The 17,806-nt window shown below is 28.8% G+C and overlaps 1 protein-coding gene across 2 annotated transcripts; it reads left to right on the top strand.

Annotated features, from left to right (window-relative positions):
- The first annotated feature begins 3 nt into the window (after positions 1-3).
- On the top strand, positions 4-15,196 carry LOC107438044 (methyl-CpG-binding domain protein 2). 2 transcript variants are annotated; one of them, XM_043050904.2, is made up of 7 exons: positions 27-154; positions 1,263-1,373; positions 1,461-1,681; positions 2,834-2,924; positions 7,307-7,461; positions 9,488-9,579; positions 15,016-15,196. In XM_043050904.2, exons 3-6 carry the CDS (start codon positions 1,481-1,483, stop codon positions 9,575-9,577), a joined length of 537 nt encoding a protein of 178 aa, XP_042906838.1. In that variant the 5' UTR covers positions 27-154; positions 1,263-1,373; positions 1,461-1,480; the 3' UTR covers positions 9,578-9,579; positions 15,016-15,196. The 2 variants fall into 2 exon arrangements, with proteins under 2 accessions (XP_042906837.1, XP_042906838.1); XM_043050903.2 differs by lacking the exon at positions 1,263-1,373 and having other exon boundaries at positions 4-154.
- The last annotated feature ends 2,610 nt before the right edge of the window (positions 15,197-17,806 follow it).

The raw sequence follows: 17,806 nt of genomic DNA on the forward strand, positions 1-17,806 counted from the left end.
GCTTCTAGCTCTGTGTATTGAAATATTAAATATTTAATTGCATTCTACTCTTTAAAGGGACAGAAATAAACTGTAAAGATCATAAACAATCACAATTCGAAAAAGACAAAATAAGTTATTTAATGAGCTTTATCGGTCTTTTTTGGAGGGAAAAGTAGGTTTTTAAGGTTTCAAATTTTAAGTAAAAATATCATTTGAAAAAAAAACAGTAACGCAGACATGTCAGAGTATCACTCTGCAAAGATACTTATTTTCTATTCGACTTATACTGTGCATGTTCTTTATACCTTTAAAAATGAGTGACTTTCTTTTCTATTTAGAGAAAGTTGTGTTTCTTTTATATTTGTAAAATTGTTTTTTATATTTGTAATGAGACGACTTGTTTATTTCAAAAAATATATAGATAAAATCTTTACTCTTTATTGTGTAATCAAGATATAAGCTTTGGAAATTTCTCTAAATGATGAAGATGTAATTTTAAAGTATAATTGCATAAGGAAGCGTATATTTTTCTTCTTTAATTAAATAACGTTAAGGAACCAAGGGATATTTCCGTATCGTGATCTCCTATGCCAACTACCATTGCCGAGCGTTCACCTTAAAATGTGGTAATGGTTGGATTGGTTGATTGATGCCAATTCGGTACCTGGCTCGCACCCACCACAGTGCTGAAGTAAAATATCCGCAATGGTAGACGGAAGTCTCCTTGCTGTTAGGCTAACTGTAGAAGTTTTTTGTGGATCTCCTCTCCATGTACTACAAATGCAGATTAGTTCCATCAAAAAATCCTCCAGGCAGACACTTTTGCCTAGTACTTAATCCAGAAGTTCTGTTATCTTCTGTGATTGGTTCAAAGTTACAAGGCTACAGAGTTGAACATTAATAGTCTTAAACTCAAATTTGGGTTGGCTGTTCGACAGTTGTTATAAAATAAAAAAAATGAACTAAAGTACTTGGTAAAAAGTGTGCCTATATTACATCTAAAACAGGGTTGTCGCTCCACCGGGAGAATACGGAAAACCTGAAAAATACAGAAAATTAAAAAATCATCTAAAATAACAGGGAATTTTGGTTTTTTTCGTTATAAATTGGGAAAGTACAGGGAATTTTTTTCATATATTTTTCTTTAACAAAATGTTAACCCCTCAAGTTATTATTTTTATGAATTTTATTATTATAAATTAATTATGAATTATTTAAAGATAGTTCAGCTAGGTATACTATACTTTTTCATTTGCTGCAATATTATTTTTTTTATGTAGGTTGAACTGTTCTTTATTTCTCTAAGTTTTTCCAGCAGTCAAAACTAGTATTAGTTATCCTTATATAGCTCACACATTTGCACAGTGATTTTGTGTTTCCTCTTAATATAGGTTTGTGAATAATATATACAGCGAACTTTTTTTCTAGATTGAAGTTTCAATTACATTTATATCTGAGATAATTGTTTGTTTTTGTAGTTAAATGACCAAATTGAAAGATGCTTTCAACTAAGAGAAAGAGAGAGCAAGAGGAAACAAAGCAACCAGAAGTTGAAGCTCCCCCTAAAATAAGTGCTGCAATCGTTTTACCTATCCGACAAACGGCCTCCATTTTCAAGCAATCGGTCACTGTCGTAAGAAATCAGCTCTCCAAGGCTCACTCTGAAGTTGCTCATGGACCTCAAGAAAAACCTAAACAGGTTTATTTTTTCATGCTTTCCAACTTATTTCTTTATGGAAGTAATCAATTAATGGTGCTGTAATTTCGTTTACTTCTTTATTTAATTTTGGTCGCACTCCGGGTATGTCTTTTTTTTTAGTTGCCTTTACCAAAATTGATTAAGTTATTTTATTCCTCTTTATATGCTGCATTGAATTTTTTTTTCTCCCTTTCTTTGCTTTTGTATATTGTTATAGAAGTAGATTTTTTTGTGTTTTAATTAAACTTTATTATATGACATTTTTTTTTAAAATTTGCCTTAATTACTTTTATGAATTGCTCAGTGTTTCTATCATGGGAACAGTCCTGCAGTGGACTGATCGTAACGACACAGTTCCCAGCAAAATACTGAAGTCAAACATCACTGGCTCTGGTTAGTAAGCAGGTGGGTGACCACTTTGATCAGGCTAAGTAGGGGGTTCACGGTATCAGTCTTCAGATCATCCTCGGGTTATTTTATCATGATTACGTAAAGTTTGAGCTGAGGTATTACCCGTTCCAGCTGAGTTATTACCCAAAATAATCAATAAATGTTATTTCTCAACCTCAAAAAAAAGAGGAGCATTGTCTCAAATAGTTTGTGTGATAAACTGGGTTTCAAATAATGGTATAAAAACCCTTACCTAATAACTTAGTGTGCTACAACTCTTTACTTTCTCTACCTCTATATTTAAGGCATAACAACTCTAAATTATTTTGGAAAATATAATTTGTTCAGGAGTTGGCATTGAACATTTAGGAAGTCTCGTGGAATAAAATAATTATTAAAATTGTAGTAAATGGTGACTGATGCACATTAAATCTGTCGGTTCACGGAGTCCTCAGTTTTCCCGTAACAAAGCAAACCTCTGGGGGTACTGATCAAGGAGCTCCTTTGTCTTCTGGGTTGATTCAAAATTACGAGGCTACGGAGTTGAACATTAGTAGTCTTAATCCCAAAATTGGATCGACTGTTCGACGACAGTTATAAAATAAAATAAAATAAAATATTGGCTTTCTAAATTGCTAAAAATTATTCGTAGAAATTTTATAATTTCTTTAAATGAAATGTTGCAAAAAAATTTTTATTCTAGTTTTCATTATTAATTTTATTAAAAATATTAGTTTTCTCAATTGTCTTTTTATGTTGCAGGTGTTCTGGGAGAAGCGTTTACAAGGTATTTATGCTTGTGATAAGAAAGGAAAAGTAATTGAGCCATTTGAACTACCCTCAAAAATTAAAGGTATACTAAAAAGAGATTTTATTGGCTGCCTAGAATATTTTTCTCTAACATGCTGTATTATTGTTGAAGTATTTTATTTATCTATTATCGTTGTTGCATTGCTATTTTCAGCAGAAAAAAAGGTTACTAACCTGTAAAATAAAACAGTACTGCAGTACCTAGATTAGTAGATTAAGCACTTATTACTACATTTATTTAAGTATTACCATTAATAATAATTTAGTGATTTCTTACTACCCGCCAAAAAGCCTGCAATTTAATGTATAAATGACAGGAAAATATTTTTAAATTAAATATGTGCATGTATTTCTATAATAAAATCTTGTTGGGTTTATTATAGAAAAAAAAATTGTTAGAAAAGTAAAAATAAAATTTTTATTTTTTACATAGTTGGATATATATAAAAAAAATTTGTGGTTTAAATGCACATACAGCTTTAATTATTTTATTTACAGTTGAATGGAATCAATCAGACTGGGATCTCAGACCCCAGGGAATTATGTAAATTTTATGAGGTTACCAAATTAGAAAATAAATAAAAGAGGGAGGGAAAATTAAACGGTCTTGTAAGCAATCTTGTATCTCTAAGGAATATTATAACCCTTTTTCAGTCTTTCCTTTACATTTCTCTATATAAAGTAAAGAAAACAGAAAATGTAGCAAAAATAGTGATGTAGATTACATATCTTTTGAACTTATTTGTTTTAGCTCTCAGTATATTTCAGTTGTAAGAAAAATTACATTACAGGGCTTAAAAATAATGGTAGTTCGAGATCACAAAAATTTGAGTCAGACCACTATAAAATTACTCGGGACTGGTATGCTATTTTAATCTGTTTTTATCACAAAATAGCATATTTCATCTTAATAGTAGAATTGCACGCTCTAAGTATTATGATTTTTCCTTTTTAAAAAATCTAATCGAGTCAAGTAAGCACACTCGTGAAAATGTGTATAAACTAATGATATTTTAATTACTGAAGCACCAAAACTATGTTTTTTAGTTACTGGAACACCAGATATGTGGATAAGTTTTCTTAATATCTACCCCAGCATTATGAATATTGTGTGTAATTTTACTCTTAAAATTAAAGAATGTAAAATTTTGTAAGAATTATTTGAAAAAACATTTCTTTTCCTTTAAAATATTAATAGTTTATCAATAAAAGTTATATTATTAAAATTAAAACATTACACTACTTAAGTCAATTTACAAATGGTTAAATGAAATATGTTTTATAATTGAGTTTTCATTTTCAAATTTAATTTTTTTTTAAAATCTTTTATACAAATTGGAGAGAGAGAATTTAAGATAATTAGTCAAAATTAGAGAATGTTATTTAATTGCATCTTGAAATTTTTTTAAGTTGGTTCCTTTGTGAGTAATGCCTGCAATGGAGATTCTACAAATTGGATTAATGATATTGAAACAGTTTCAATAGACAGTAAATGAAGTAAATAATTATTTTACTAACAAATATTTTGAAATTTAAATTATTAGTTTTTGCATTAAACTTAAAAGTACATTGCTAGTTTTGATTTCATTAAAAAATTTAAAATTTAGGAAAACATTTTAAGCAGATTTTGTTGGCATTGTTATGTTTTTATGTAGTTTAAAATATCCTTCAATAATATCTTTTCATATGTAGTTTAAAATATAATCTTTGTGTACAGTGTTTTTATAATAATTACATAAAATAAATTTGCATTTTGTTTGGGAAAAAACTATTTCTTTCAATACACTGGAAAAAAGTGAAAAACATCTGAAGACACTAGAAGAAACTAAAAATGACCAAATATAATTGTTTAATGATAACTATTTAATGAATTGTTCAAATTTAAAGATAAATTAAATAAGGAATTTTACATTTAATTTTTTTTTAAAATTATGTTTTAGTTGTATATGGAATTTTAAAATTTTTATAATTTGTTTTAAATCTAGTTTTATGTGTACTTATATTAAACTGAATATTCTGTAAAGAAAAATTATCTGAGAAGAAGAAAAAATATTACTTAAAAAGAAGATTAATTAAAAAATGTTAATTTAGAAACTATTACTTTTTCAAATGTTTTTTTTTCTTCAACTTATTTAAATTTTCTTAATACTGGTGCATTTTTTAGAAATTTAGATAGCAATTTTGTTTTCAATTAATTATCTTTCATTTAAACAAACTGATATTATTTAACAGCTAAGTATAAAGAAATAGTTTTTCACACTAAAGTTATTACAGTAAATCCTAAGCAAAATATTTAAAGTTATTGAAATGTAAACAAAACAACAACAAAAAAACTTTGCCCCAACATTTGTATTTGAGTACATGCAAGTTGATTACTCTATAATTAAAACTTTAAAGTTTATCACATGAAATTTTTAAAATTTTAAGTAAATTAATCATTGATTTTAGCTTGAAATTTGGTAATTGAAAACTCTTAGGTTTGTTAAAAAAATATAATTAAGTTACAATTTTATGATAATGTATGTGAAAATGAAACCTGCATTGCAAATATCTATTGGTAAACTCTTTTAGCATTTAAATAACAACATTTGATTATAAAAATTATTATTCTGTTTGCGATTGTGAGTAATACGTATCAGGGTGCTTAGTAATTTTAAAAAGTACTTAAATGTGCTTATTTTTTATTTATGTTTTTTAAAAGCCCTTAAAGGTGCATTTTTTTTATTCAGGGTTTGTAAAAAGTGCTTAATTTTCTATCTTTTTTCTTTGCCGAAGATTTTATTTTCCTTGTCGAAACGATTGTCGTTCTAAATTCCAAAAGGTGCTAAATTACAAAAGATTTTCACAATATTCCCCGCAATATTTATCAGAAACGAGTTATTTTATCATGATTATGTAAAGTTTTTGAATTATACTGATTTTATGTTTATAAATTAAGAGCTTTAAACGATAGAAAAAATAATTTATATTAATGCACAGATCCGAATTATGAATTTTTTTTAAAGTTATTAAAAATATCTTTTGAGTGCTTAAAAAGCACTTAATAGGTGCTTATTTCTTATTGAAAATTCTAGCTACGCACCCCGTGTGTGATTTGTAGTATAATACAACATATAATTTTTTTTAAATATTTGAAAAGAAATTATGAAATGAAGTTCTACTTTGCTTCTTTATGTGAAAGGTTAAAAGAAACTATACTTGTTTTATTTTCTTAAGATATTGGTTAAAATTATTTTCCTTGTCAATTTTTTATTTTTATTTTCACTTATTTGAAATATATTAAAAAAAATTTGTTTAACACTCTATATTTCTTTATTAAAAATCTAGTTTCTTCCACTTGAGTTGGAAGTAACTTATTTCTTCTGGAATGATTTTTTTTCCACTGGTGAAGAAACTTGCCATTTATTCCATAACAGCTGATTCATATTTTGATTGAGAAACAGTTTAGCGAAAAATAATCAAATATAATAAAAATATCATGCAAAAAATTGAATACTCTCAATAAATTATTATTCTCAGAAATATTTTATTAATGAAAAAGCATATGAAGTATCAGAGTCATATGGTTTAATATTATATAAAAACACTCTCACATAGCTGCCAACTCTACTGGATTTTGCCAGTTTCTTTTGATGTTCTGGTTTAATGAAAAATTCTCCTGGTTTTTATGCATTTTTAAAAATTCCCTAAAATTGAATAAGTTTCCTAAAGAAATCCATATTGAATTAGAATATTTGCACAGATTATTACTTGCTTGAATGTTTAAATAATTGTAATTAATACATAATGAAGTGAGCCTCATTTATTAAAATCCGTTTAAAACTTTTTCGTTCTAAAATTTTGAGTTTATCTTTATTCAGAAATCCCTTTTTTAATTAATTAAAAATCCTTTATCTGTCTTTGATGAATTAAATACCTATTAGTATTCAAAATTATGAGTAAACATAATGCCTAACATTTCAAGTTCATTTAATGTTAATCATGACAAGAAAATATTGAATTGTTTTCTATTTTGGTGGCTATAAAAATCCTAAAATTCCCCATGTGTAAAATATTTAGTATCTTTTTTTCAACAATTATCATGAAATTTGTAAGATCTACTGGATTTTTTCCCCATCCATGATGCTCTCGTTTTATCCTAATGTGTATAATTATTTATATTTCAGCTGTTGGTCTGCAATTGGGGGATGAGACCATATTAAGAGGCATTGTGACTCTCATCTTATCCTAATGTGTATAATCATGATGCTCTCATCTTATCCTAATGTGTATAATCATGATGCTCTCATTTTTTCCTAATGTGTATAATCATGATGCTCTCATTTTTTCCTAATGTGTATAATCTTGATGCTCTCATTTTATCCTAATGTGTATAATCATGATGCTCTCATTTTATCGTAATGTGTATAATTATTTATATTTCAGCTGTTGGTCTGCAGTTGGGTGATGAGACCATATTAAGAAGCATTGTGACTGCTTTACACATAAATGGGCATGCTATCACTGGACAAAACAAGCCAAAAGCACTTCTTGATAAAAGTCCTGGAGTATACATTAATCCCACCCAACCATTGGTTCTGGTATGATGCATTCAAATTATATTCTCAATGCTTTTACAAATTTGAATACAAATATTACATAGTGTGTTCAAGTCAGATTTTCATTAGAAATCATTGGGTGTACCAAGAAAATTTTACTTGACATAATCCTGGAGTGACATTTGCAGGTTGAATAAAATTTGTGCAGTCAGTAGTTTTTAAATAATTTACGTTACATTATAGTTCGATAACTATCTCCCTGTTTATACAAGGGTTTTAAAATTTTCATAAAGTTTGATATAAAAGGCAATGATTGTTATTTTCCATTCCATAAAAATACTGGTTTTCGTTCATAAAAATAGTAGACTTGTGTATATATGTATATATATAAAGAAAGAGACAAAAAGGAGTTGAAGAAAAGAGATATTATTTTGAGTTATTACTATAGTTATAAAAATATCCTTAACTGAAATTTTGATTATTAGGAAATTCTAACGTATTATTATTCTAACGTATAATTATGTTATCCTAATAGCAAAACATCGTTATACATTAACATGATCATGTAGAAATCCTAATAGGAAAAAAAAAATTCCTATTAGGAAATTTTTTTTAAATTCATATACAGTGTAACGTCCCATATCCGGACGTCCCTTTTCCGGAAGGGTCGATTTCCCGGACACTTTTTAACAATCAAAATAAACAAACATCTCTTATCTTCCCTTCTCTTTAAAAAAAAAGTCTTTGGACATGTTTTTTCCTTCTCTAGCTTCTAGTGATGCATGCATTGAACCCGTAAATCAACAGAAAGGGGAAGAGAAGACCTCACAAGAGCGTTGAGTGACCATAAGCGATGCTCCTCAGGAATGCAGGGAAGGAGAGAGATTTGTTTTCAAAAGAGCACAACTGTGTCCCCCCCCTCCATTCTTTCCAATGCAGCTGGCTAGTAAAAGAGGCATTTCCTGGAACCGTTTTATTAGAGTGAAAGTTAAAGTGGAGGGGGAGTCAATTTCAGTCACACAAGAAAAAATAAAGAGAACCCAATCAGCATGCCACGCCTTTATGCTTGATTGATAGCCAATGATGGGAGAGAAAATAAGAATTTGTTACTGCCCCGCCCTCAACTTGAATGACAAATAAGGAGGAAATTAATTTTCTTCTCCACCTACCCAACGTAATGTCAAAAATGAGAATACAAAATTTTAAAAAAAAGAAACATATATTTTGCAAAAATAGAATGAGATATCTGTTAAACCCGACAATTTCCACATATTTATATTCAAGGCTTGCTTCTGTCTCCTAACAGACATGACAAGCAGTCTTGTTTCTGTCCGCATTTGACTTAGAACCCCCATGATTTTAGTGGCCATTTTCACTTGAAATTCAGCAGGCAATGATTAAACTCAAAATTTCTAGATTTCTATTATTTTGATCAAAGGGGCACAAGAAAAAGCACAAAGAAAGAAAAAAAAAGATTTTAAATTAATAAAAGAAATTATAAAATCTAATTTTTTGTAAAAATCATTGAATTTAAATGTTGAATTAAAATTTAGACTTTTTGTTAATTATAATTTTTGAATTAAGCAGTATAATATATTATTACCTTGCACAAATCCAGTTTTCGAGCTTATCCTAGGTATCGAACAAATCAGATGTGTCACTTAACTTTAGTATGAACACCCCTAAAAACATATATTCTACTACCCCCGATTACAGTTTAATTTCATATTTTGTAGAATTAAAGTTGAATAATAACAGAAAAGTAACAGGACTCAGTTACACAAGTTTATTTGGTTTTTTTTCTTATGGACAAACATTTAAACTTACTACTTCTTGTAAACTATTTCCTCTGTAGAAAATTGCCTGATTCTTTTTGCGATTTTGCATGAAGAGTCTAGAATATGCATGAAGAGTCTAGAATTTGCATGAAGAGTCTAGCTTATGGGGTAATAAGCCCAATTTTTGTTTAGTAAAAAATATTAATTTTTGCCATATGTATCTCTAATATTTGTAATTTGAAATAAACTTTTGATTCAGAATTAATATTTTTGATGAATTTTTTTCATAGGGACTTCATGTTACAGACGAAGACATTGATATGCAGGAGCAAAAAGTTATAGAGGCTAGGGAGCGGCTGAAAGAAGCTCTGACTGAATAAAGGCACGTTATCTGCATTATTTATTTATTTTTTTTAAAATTTTTGTTATAAACAGGATATCAGCATTAAACATCATGGAAAGTCATGAATTTCAGTATTGAACAAAATTTTTCATGAAATGTCATGATTTTAACTATTTTTTTAAAGAAAATCATGGAAAGTCATGGATTTAGGTCGCTAAAAAATCTAATTTTTAAAATGGAATTTCAAAATACCCCCTCCCCATTTTGTGGTGTTCCGAATATCTGAATTCGTAATAAAATCCCCGCTCACAGTCAGATTTTCTTAAAATATAAAATGTTTTTATCATGTTCTTTAAAAGTTATGGCGTTCTTTCAAAAAAGGAAAGAAAAAACATCATTTCTAGAACTAATTATCTTTTAAACTTCTGTGATTTCAGAACTTTTGTTATAATTTATTTTTTGTTTTATCAATTTGAAAATCTAGCTGAAGCAAGCCAGTCATTGGCGATTTTTTGTTATTCCGAAATGAGAACAGAAAAATCAGGAGTATTTATGTCCTTTCGGATGAACGAGAAACGTATCTTTAGAATGTATTTCTGCAGAAAAAAATTTCAGCTATTTTATTGCTTCAACTCTTTCTTTACTCTGTTTTTTAAATTTAAAATCTATAAATATGAAGATGTAGAGTATAACAGTTTTGGTTATACCCATCATTTCAATTTATGTTATTTTAATGCTTTTTTAAATTTATTGCTGTGTCTTTGTCGGAGAAAATAGTAACTTCATTAAGTTATGAAAAATTCTTGGAATTAGTCATGGGTTTGAAAATCTTAAATGTAGCAGATACCCTGGATTTACCTTTGTTAAAAGCCTTTAAAGGTGCTTTTTTTATTCAGTGTTTGTAAAAAGTGATTAACTAAAAATAAACTTCTCTATAAAAGGAGCTTATTTTTTGTTGAAAAATCTGACTTTGCACTCTGTAATAGCAACACAGGAGAGACCACACACACAACCATAAACTTAATACAACCCTCATAACAATTTTTCACATTAAAGGGTATTTTACTACATTTTTAATAGAGTTTGTATACTACAGATTTTATATGCACAATTGCATTTTCTAGACTGTGATATGCAGAGAGCAAAACATAGATTTTACCCTAGAAATTTGTTAGGGAATACGATAATCTAATATTTGTAGTAGTACACAAATTCCTCATGTTCCACATAGATTTAGGTCTATTTTAAGTTATACATAGTTGCACATGAAAGTGAGATGAAAAAAACTCTGTGCTAAATTTTATGTGCTTCACTTCTGAAAAAAAGGAGGCACTATTTAGTATTTCTGCTTTGTAACATTAGAGCAGTTAATAACAATGGCTTTTATTTTTTTATACATCATGGTGCGTAGCGTTTTTAAAAAGTGCTTTTTTCTTTGGGTGTTTTTAAAAAGTGGTTAATTTTTCCTTTTCAAAAATAATATTTTTTCGTTACCATGTCGATTTTCGCCAAAAGCGTGTTTTTTACTTTGTTCTATTCAAAGTTTTCACAATTCATTCGACCGCAATCTATTTCAGCATTCCATCGGTCCGTAGCGTATGAAAGTGCCAATCATTTCGCATGTTTGATGAAACACTTGCGAATCCGTATGTGCGTACACTTAGCTGTGTACGGTGAGATTATTGCCTTCTCATGTGCAACTCTGCTGCATTTTGCAAGAGATTCTCAATTTCAGACTTCATTTTCCACCCTCTGTAATAGAATCGAAAAATCTCTCAAATNTCTCGATCATTTTATAAGGCTAATATAATCAAGAAAAAGAGTTCTTTGTCAGAAACTAGTTATTTTCTCATGATCATCTAAAGTCTTTGAAAATTATTTTGCATTTTTTTAATGTATATAGTGCTTGAAAATATTTTTTAAATGCTTAAAAAGTGCTTAAAAGGTGCTTATTTTTTGTTGAAGGATTTGGCTTCGCACCCTGTAGATCCTGTAATTGTAAGAAATCTTAAATTAATAAATTTATGAGTCTATTGATTATTACGTTATGGTGCTGAAAAAAATGCAAAATGTATGTTACGCTTAAAGTGTAACACTTATTATTTTTAACATCACTTGTAAAGAACTGTGATTCCGACATTCCTCAATCTCTAAGGAACTATATCGTTTCAATATTTGTTATTTACTTCTAGGTTTATTTTGTTTTTAAAAGATAAATGAGTAATTTTCTTTTTTATGCTTAAAAAATTATGTCTTTTTTTGTTTTGTTTAAGTTCTCTTTTGTAAAAAATATCATTTTAAGTAATATTAGAAATATTTTTGTTTTGTTCTTTATTGCAATATTAGTCGTAATTTTAGCTTACTGTGTTATGCATTATAATTGCTGGTTTTATTTATTTTTTGTGTAATGAATCAACTTTTTTTGCACTTTTAATTGTTTGTTAAATTCTAAATTTCCTTATTATCTCAGATTTCCTTTAATGATATTGACTACAAAAGTATGAAAAGTAATAAATTTCTATTAATACTTAATTTTGAATGTTTTATTTCTTTAACATTTATTTATCTCTTATTAGTCACAAAATGTTTTGATTTATCAATGTTTTTGAATAGATCTCTCATTTCTATTCAATTAAGTTAATAACATCCATATAAGCTTGCTAAAAACAGAAATATCAAATTGCCATCTGTTATTTTTGCATGAAATTTTTATATAATATGCAGTGTAATTAATTTGACACGCTATGTTAGATCTGAACTGTATCTGATTATCAAGTGTTGTAAAATCATTAGATACATTCATACAACAGGAATGTATGAATTGTGAACTACATAATTATTAACAGCACATAAAGCAATAAAATAGATAAAAACTAAAATTGCATTTTAAAGAAAAGCACATTTCTTTTAAAATTAAGGTGTAATATATTTGTATATTACATATGTCTTATTAAGATTAATAAAAACATGGTTGAAAAACTGTTTGCCTATCAGACAGGCTGGTTTCTAAAGAGTTATGTATAAGGTAATAGTAAAGCATATTTACTTGAAAGTGATCTGTTTTTTAAACCTTTTTTCTGTGTGTCCATTTTTCAATAACTTGCTGTTGATAATGAAAAAAGAAAGAACTTAGTTACGTTAATAAAAGCTTGAGCTTCCCTCTTTTACTCTTTATTCTTTAATCATTTTTATTTTACTATAATTCATTTTTTAATTCTTTTACATGTAAAAAAATTATTTTTAAATGTTTGAGATAAACTAAAGAAATAAAAAAGTCCAGAAAAGAAAGAAAACTTTTTTTCAGAGCTTAAAACTTCCCCCTCTGAATCAATTTACAGGGTGCATAGCGTTTTTAAAAAGTGCTTTTTTTTGTTTTTTGAAAGCATTTAAAGGAGCTTTTTTCAATGGGCATTTTTAAAAGTGCTTAATTTTCCCTTTCTCAAGATGAGGTATTTGTTTTATTTAAAATGTTGATTTTCACCACAAATTATGCAAAAAAGCATTGTTCTATTCATTGTTTTCTAAATTAATTCAACCCCAATCTATTTCGGCGCACTGTCGGTGTATGAAAACGCCTTTAGTTAAAATAATGTGCATTGTGACGCTGTTTAAATTTAGGGCTGGGCATTCTTATTGCAGAAACCTATTTTTTCCATTTTTCAGGAAAATGTGAAAAACTGAATGAAATTGTAAAATAAATAAAAACTAAAATGGCTACAGTGAATAAATTTAGAATACATGGAATTTTTCTAAACTGAGAATTAAGAGAAGATTCTTTTGCAAAATATAACTAAATGTGTTAATTTCATAAATATAATTTGATTGTTAAAACTAATTTTAAAATTTAAACTTATTATTATGGTATATTTATTATTGAATTAAAATATATGGTCATTAAAATCAACTGCCATGTAACTTTTTTTAATTCAAAATGAGTTTGTCTATTTTTTTAAATATTGTTTTAAAATTCTATTTAAAATTAGTTGATATTTTGCTTACATAATTTCTTCTCCATTGATCCTATTTTCATAAAAGTTTATAATTATTTTTGTTTAAAAAATTCAGCATTATTCAATTAATAATCAATTAAGTAAATTCAGTTGATAATAATTCAGATTAATTAATTATAAATTAAGTAAATGTAATTAATATTAATTCAGTAATATTCAATCAATATAATTCAGTAGTTTTCAATTTTATTTTTGACTATGGATAAAATATCATATTGTAAAATTTTATTTTTACTATAAAATTGTCACTATAAATATTAAAATACCTATATTAAAGTACAAGTACAATAAAAAAAAGTCATTCATGAATTTACAAAGATAAATTTTGTCAATAGAATGATTAATTTAAATAAGATATGAAGTAATTGCAAATACAATCCTTAACATTTATATTTAAACATACTGACATAAAATTTAATTATTTAATGTTTTTTTTTATTTCTGTAATAAAAAGTTAAGATAGATTATAAAATAGATATATATTAATAAATTAAAAAATATATAAAAATATTATAAAAGTTAAGATAGATAGTTTATGAATACTTAATTTATAAAGAAATATTTTAGAAAGTTTATTACTGAATTTATTAAGTAATATTTTAGATTTACACTTAAACACATCCTATTAGGAATAGTATATAGCTGCATGCATTTCTTAACTTCAGTCTCTATTTTATTCTAATCAATTTGCAGTTACGAAAATATATATTTTTTTTAAATTAAATATTATAAAAAATATATATTTAATTTGATCAATATTTAAACAAATATATTTTTTTAATTATGCATTCCTGTAAAAGTTAATATCATTATTTATCACATAATTCAGAATTAAAATAAAAAATTTTCTTTTGAATAAACATTGCAAACTGCTGGCTTGTTTTTCAACTGGAAAAGAAACTTGTAATTCATTGATGAAATGCCTGCTCACACTATTGTACAGTCGGACTTCTGTTTAACAAACTTCCATTTCTCTATTTTACGATTTTTTTTTCGGGGAACAAACAATATTTTAGAAATTTCTTTGTAAAATAACTTCCAAATAGCGAAGTGAATTTTCTTTTTAACAAACTTTTCTTTGAGATCCACTTTCCCAAAATATTTCAGAACATTTCAAACTTGTTACCGCATTTTATGGTGGAATTATTTTATATCCTTGAATTGATTTTTGAAGCCACTTAACTTTTAGGGAAAGCAGTAAAATCTTTTTCCCTTTAAGTTTGCATTTCAAACGAAAAACTCAGACAAAATTAACAGATTTTATCGGTAGTAATTAAACTTAAAAACACGTGGTAATGTATGATTAAAATTACTTTTATAATAAATGCATCTATTATTTTTTCTATATTTTCTCTACTTTTTGAACTTATTTTATGAAATTATATAGCTGCAGCTTATGAGCAGTAAATAAGTACTATCTCTCTCTATATATATATATTTGTAAAATCATGTTATTTCTTTTCAGAATTCATGGAGAAGTAAATGCTACGTGACCACAGAATTAATTTTTTTAAACGCACAGATTTCAAATGTGTTGAAACTGAAGGAACATCTTTTGTACTGATTCATGCTATTTTATTTATTCATATGTAAAAATAATCATACTTTTTGTAAATAAAGCCTATGCAAATGTAGTGTAAAAACAACATCAGAAGATCGATTGAAGTGTGTCATAGTTTATCAAGATAGAACATCAGATTTGATTACATAAAAGTTTAAACATTAATTACTGTAACACTGTTTGAAATGATGTCTCTCATGGCTTAAAGGGGAGTATAGTTAAGGAGCCCACAGGCTTTACGATGAAGTCATACATACCTATCTTTCATACATTTTTTAGTGCCCTACGAAGCTGTGCTGCCAGAATTTAAGTTTAAAAAGTAGATGGTCCAAGAGTTAAGATTTTATGCATTACATTAAAAATTTCGTCAAATTCAATATTTTGCTTTAGCTCAGATTGAAGGTCACGTGATTTATTTTCCCAGAAGATAAGCGATTAAAAATGGTTGGAGTAAAAGATTTTTTTTCTCCATCATACTCACGAGTACAATTTGAGCCATAGATACGGAAGGATTCTGGACTCCGCGCAGCAAGACAAATTAAGAATCCTGAAATAAAGCTGATGCCTTTTCAACAACAATAAAAAAAAATTTCCTTTTTCTTTTTTAAAGATAAAGAAACTGCAAACTTTTCAGTATCGTTTTATTATAGAAAAAGAAAAAAAAATAGCGCAATTTTGCGATTTATAGCGTTTCAAAAATAATGAGTAGCCCAAATTCGATTTTTAGTAGTATCCGACTTTTAAAAGTAGCCCAATCTGTCAACACTGCTACGGAAGGCATAGAGATCAAAGAGTATGTGGGTGAAATCTTTAATCTCCTCCGACGGGACCGAGAAAGGTTCTCGTTAACGAGTAAAAAATAGGGCCACTAAGCTTTTTCTTGAGCTCAACATGAAAGCGTAGCTTAGGTTCCACTACCCTATTTGGTTTCATGTCCTGGAGTGGTCTGTTGTAGCATATGTAAATACCAGCAGCATTTTTTCAGTTTGGGTTTTCTGACCAAAGGTACCTAGAGCATCATCAAATGCCTATTTCTGCCATGTTTAATTTTCGATTTATATTACTCTCTTCATATGAATTTATTACTTTGCTGTGGCGGAACTTTTTTAGTTTTTTTCCCCCCCAAGAAAATAGACGTGTCCAAACCAGAGGGTCCTGCAGTGGACAAATCGTAAAGACGCTCTTCCCAGCTGATCACCGAAGTCAAGCACCACTGGCTGCGAATGGGTGACCTCTTGGATCAGTCTGCTTAGGGACCGAGGGTGTCCGGTATGGGTCCTCGTTAAACAGTTCTACTGTAAAGTACTCGACTTCGCTTGCAGGTCGCCGAGCTACCGAAGCGGGATGCCATCCTCTCTGCAGGGGATCAAAATTATGATGGCATGTCTTCGGATCATCCTTAGGAATGTTTCATTTACCGTCGCCAATAGCCCATTGTACAGCTCTAGTGCGACCTAAATGAACTACAACCAAACCAGATGCTGAACTACATCCGAGTGGAATAAATCAATCATTGTTTGGCCTATTCATATCTCATTGGATAGTTGACCATGTGAAGCTAAGCATAAATAGTGCTAGAGGTTATAATTCGTCGTAAGACTTCTGGGTTAGTACTTCCGACTGATTTTTACGCCTAAGCTTGAAGAAACGCACCATCCACTATTACACTTGTCTGTCGTGTTTTCAATATAACGCGTTCTATCTATAACTTCCAACGAAACAAACAAATTAATTCGGAAGACTGCACAAACTTGCTATGATGTTGTCCATAAAATAACTGACGGGGATATTTTACACAAATGTAGCCAAATAAGGGATAAAAACTCAAAACAAGGCTAACTTTATTTAAGCTGTTATATTAATTTTATTAACTTTGTTTTTGGCCCACGACCTGTTAGAATTTATTAATTGCATAAAACTCTTGTAGCGTATCTACCACTACAAAATTACAACTGCAATTCACTAGTATATAAGACGTGTTAACATGATTCTATGATGGGGGTACCTTTTCATAGATGAAGGTTGACATTGTCGATAACTGCTCTCTCCCCACATTGGTGACCTTCGGAAGTGATGTGAACTCGCCTACCTTGATAGAAACGCACAGTACGATATGAACTCTCCTATCTTGACAGTAGCGCCCACTTCGATCTGGAAACGCCTACTTCGATGAATAGTCCACATTGAACAGTTGACTTGCTACTTGTGACTGCGACATTATCCACCTCCTCGCACTGTTGCTACTCAGTTTCACATCGCCTCGTAAGCATAACATAAGCGGAGGCTTACACCGGAAGTTTTCTACATTTTTTCCCCGGTTTTAGGGATCTTGTTATTGCTTACACTTAGTCAACAATCGATAGAAACGTATAGTTTGTCTAAGACAGTCTGCTGCTATGGAAACAAGAATAGCGCATTTCAGGGAGGGTAGCTTCTCTGTTCTCTAAGGCTAACAAAATAGACCGAAGAAAAAGATTCTCTTTCTCTCTCCGCCCTGACCCTACTTGAAATAGTTATACCTCGTTACCATAGTCACCGCCATGGGTCCAGACGAATGGCTAGGAGAGTTTTTACTTCAAGACAATCTGTAACTCCTTGATGGATTGACAGATAAGTGATGTGACGTCTCTATAGGGTCACTAAGTGCTTATCGTGAATATCGATAGTCAGGCCCGTCCCTAACCGATTCGAGAGG

The sequence above is a fragment of the Parasteatoda tepidariorum genome, chromosome 5, assembly GCF_043381705.1.
Source record: "Parasteatoda tepidariorum isolate YZ-2023 chromosome 5, CAS_Ptep_4.0, whole genome shotgun sequence".
Taxonomy (NCBI): domain Eukaryota; kingdom Metazoa; phylum Arthropoda; class Arachnida; order Araneae; family Theridiidae; genus Parasteatoda; species Parasteatoda tepidariorum.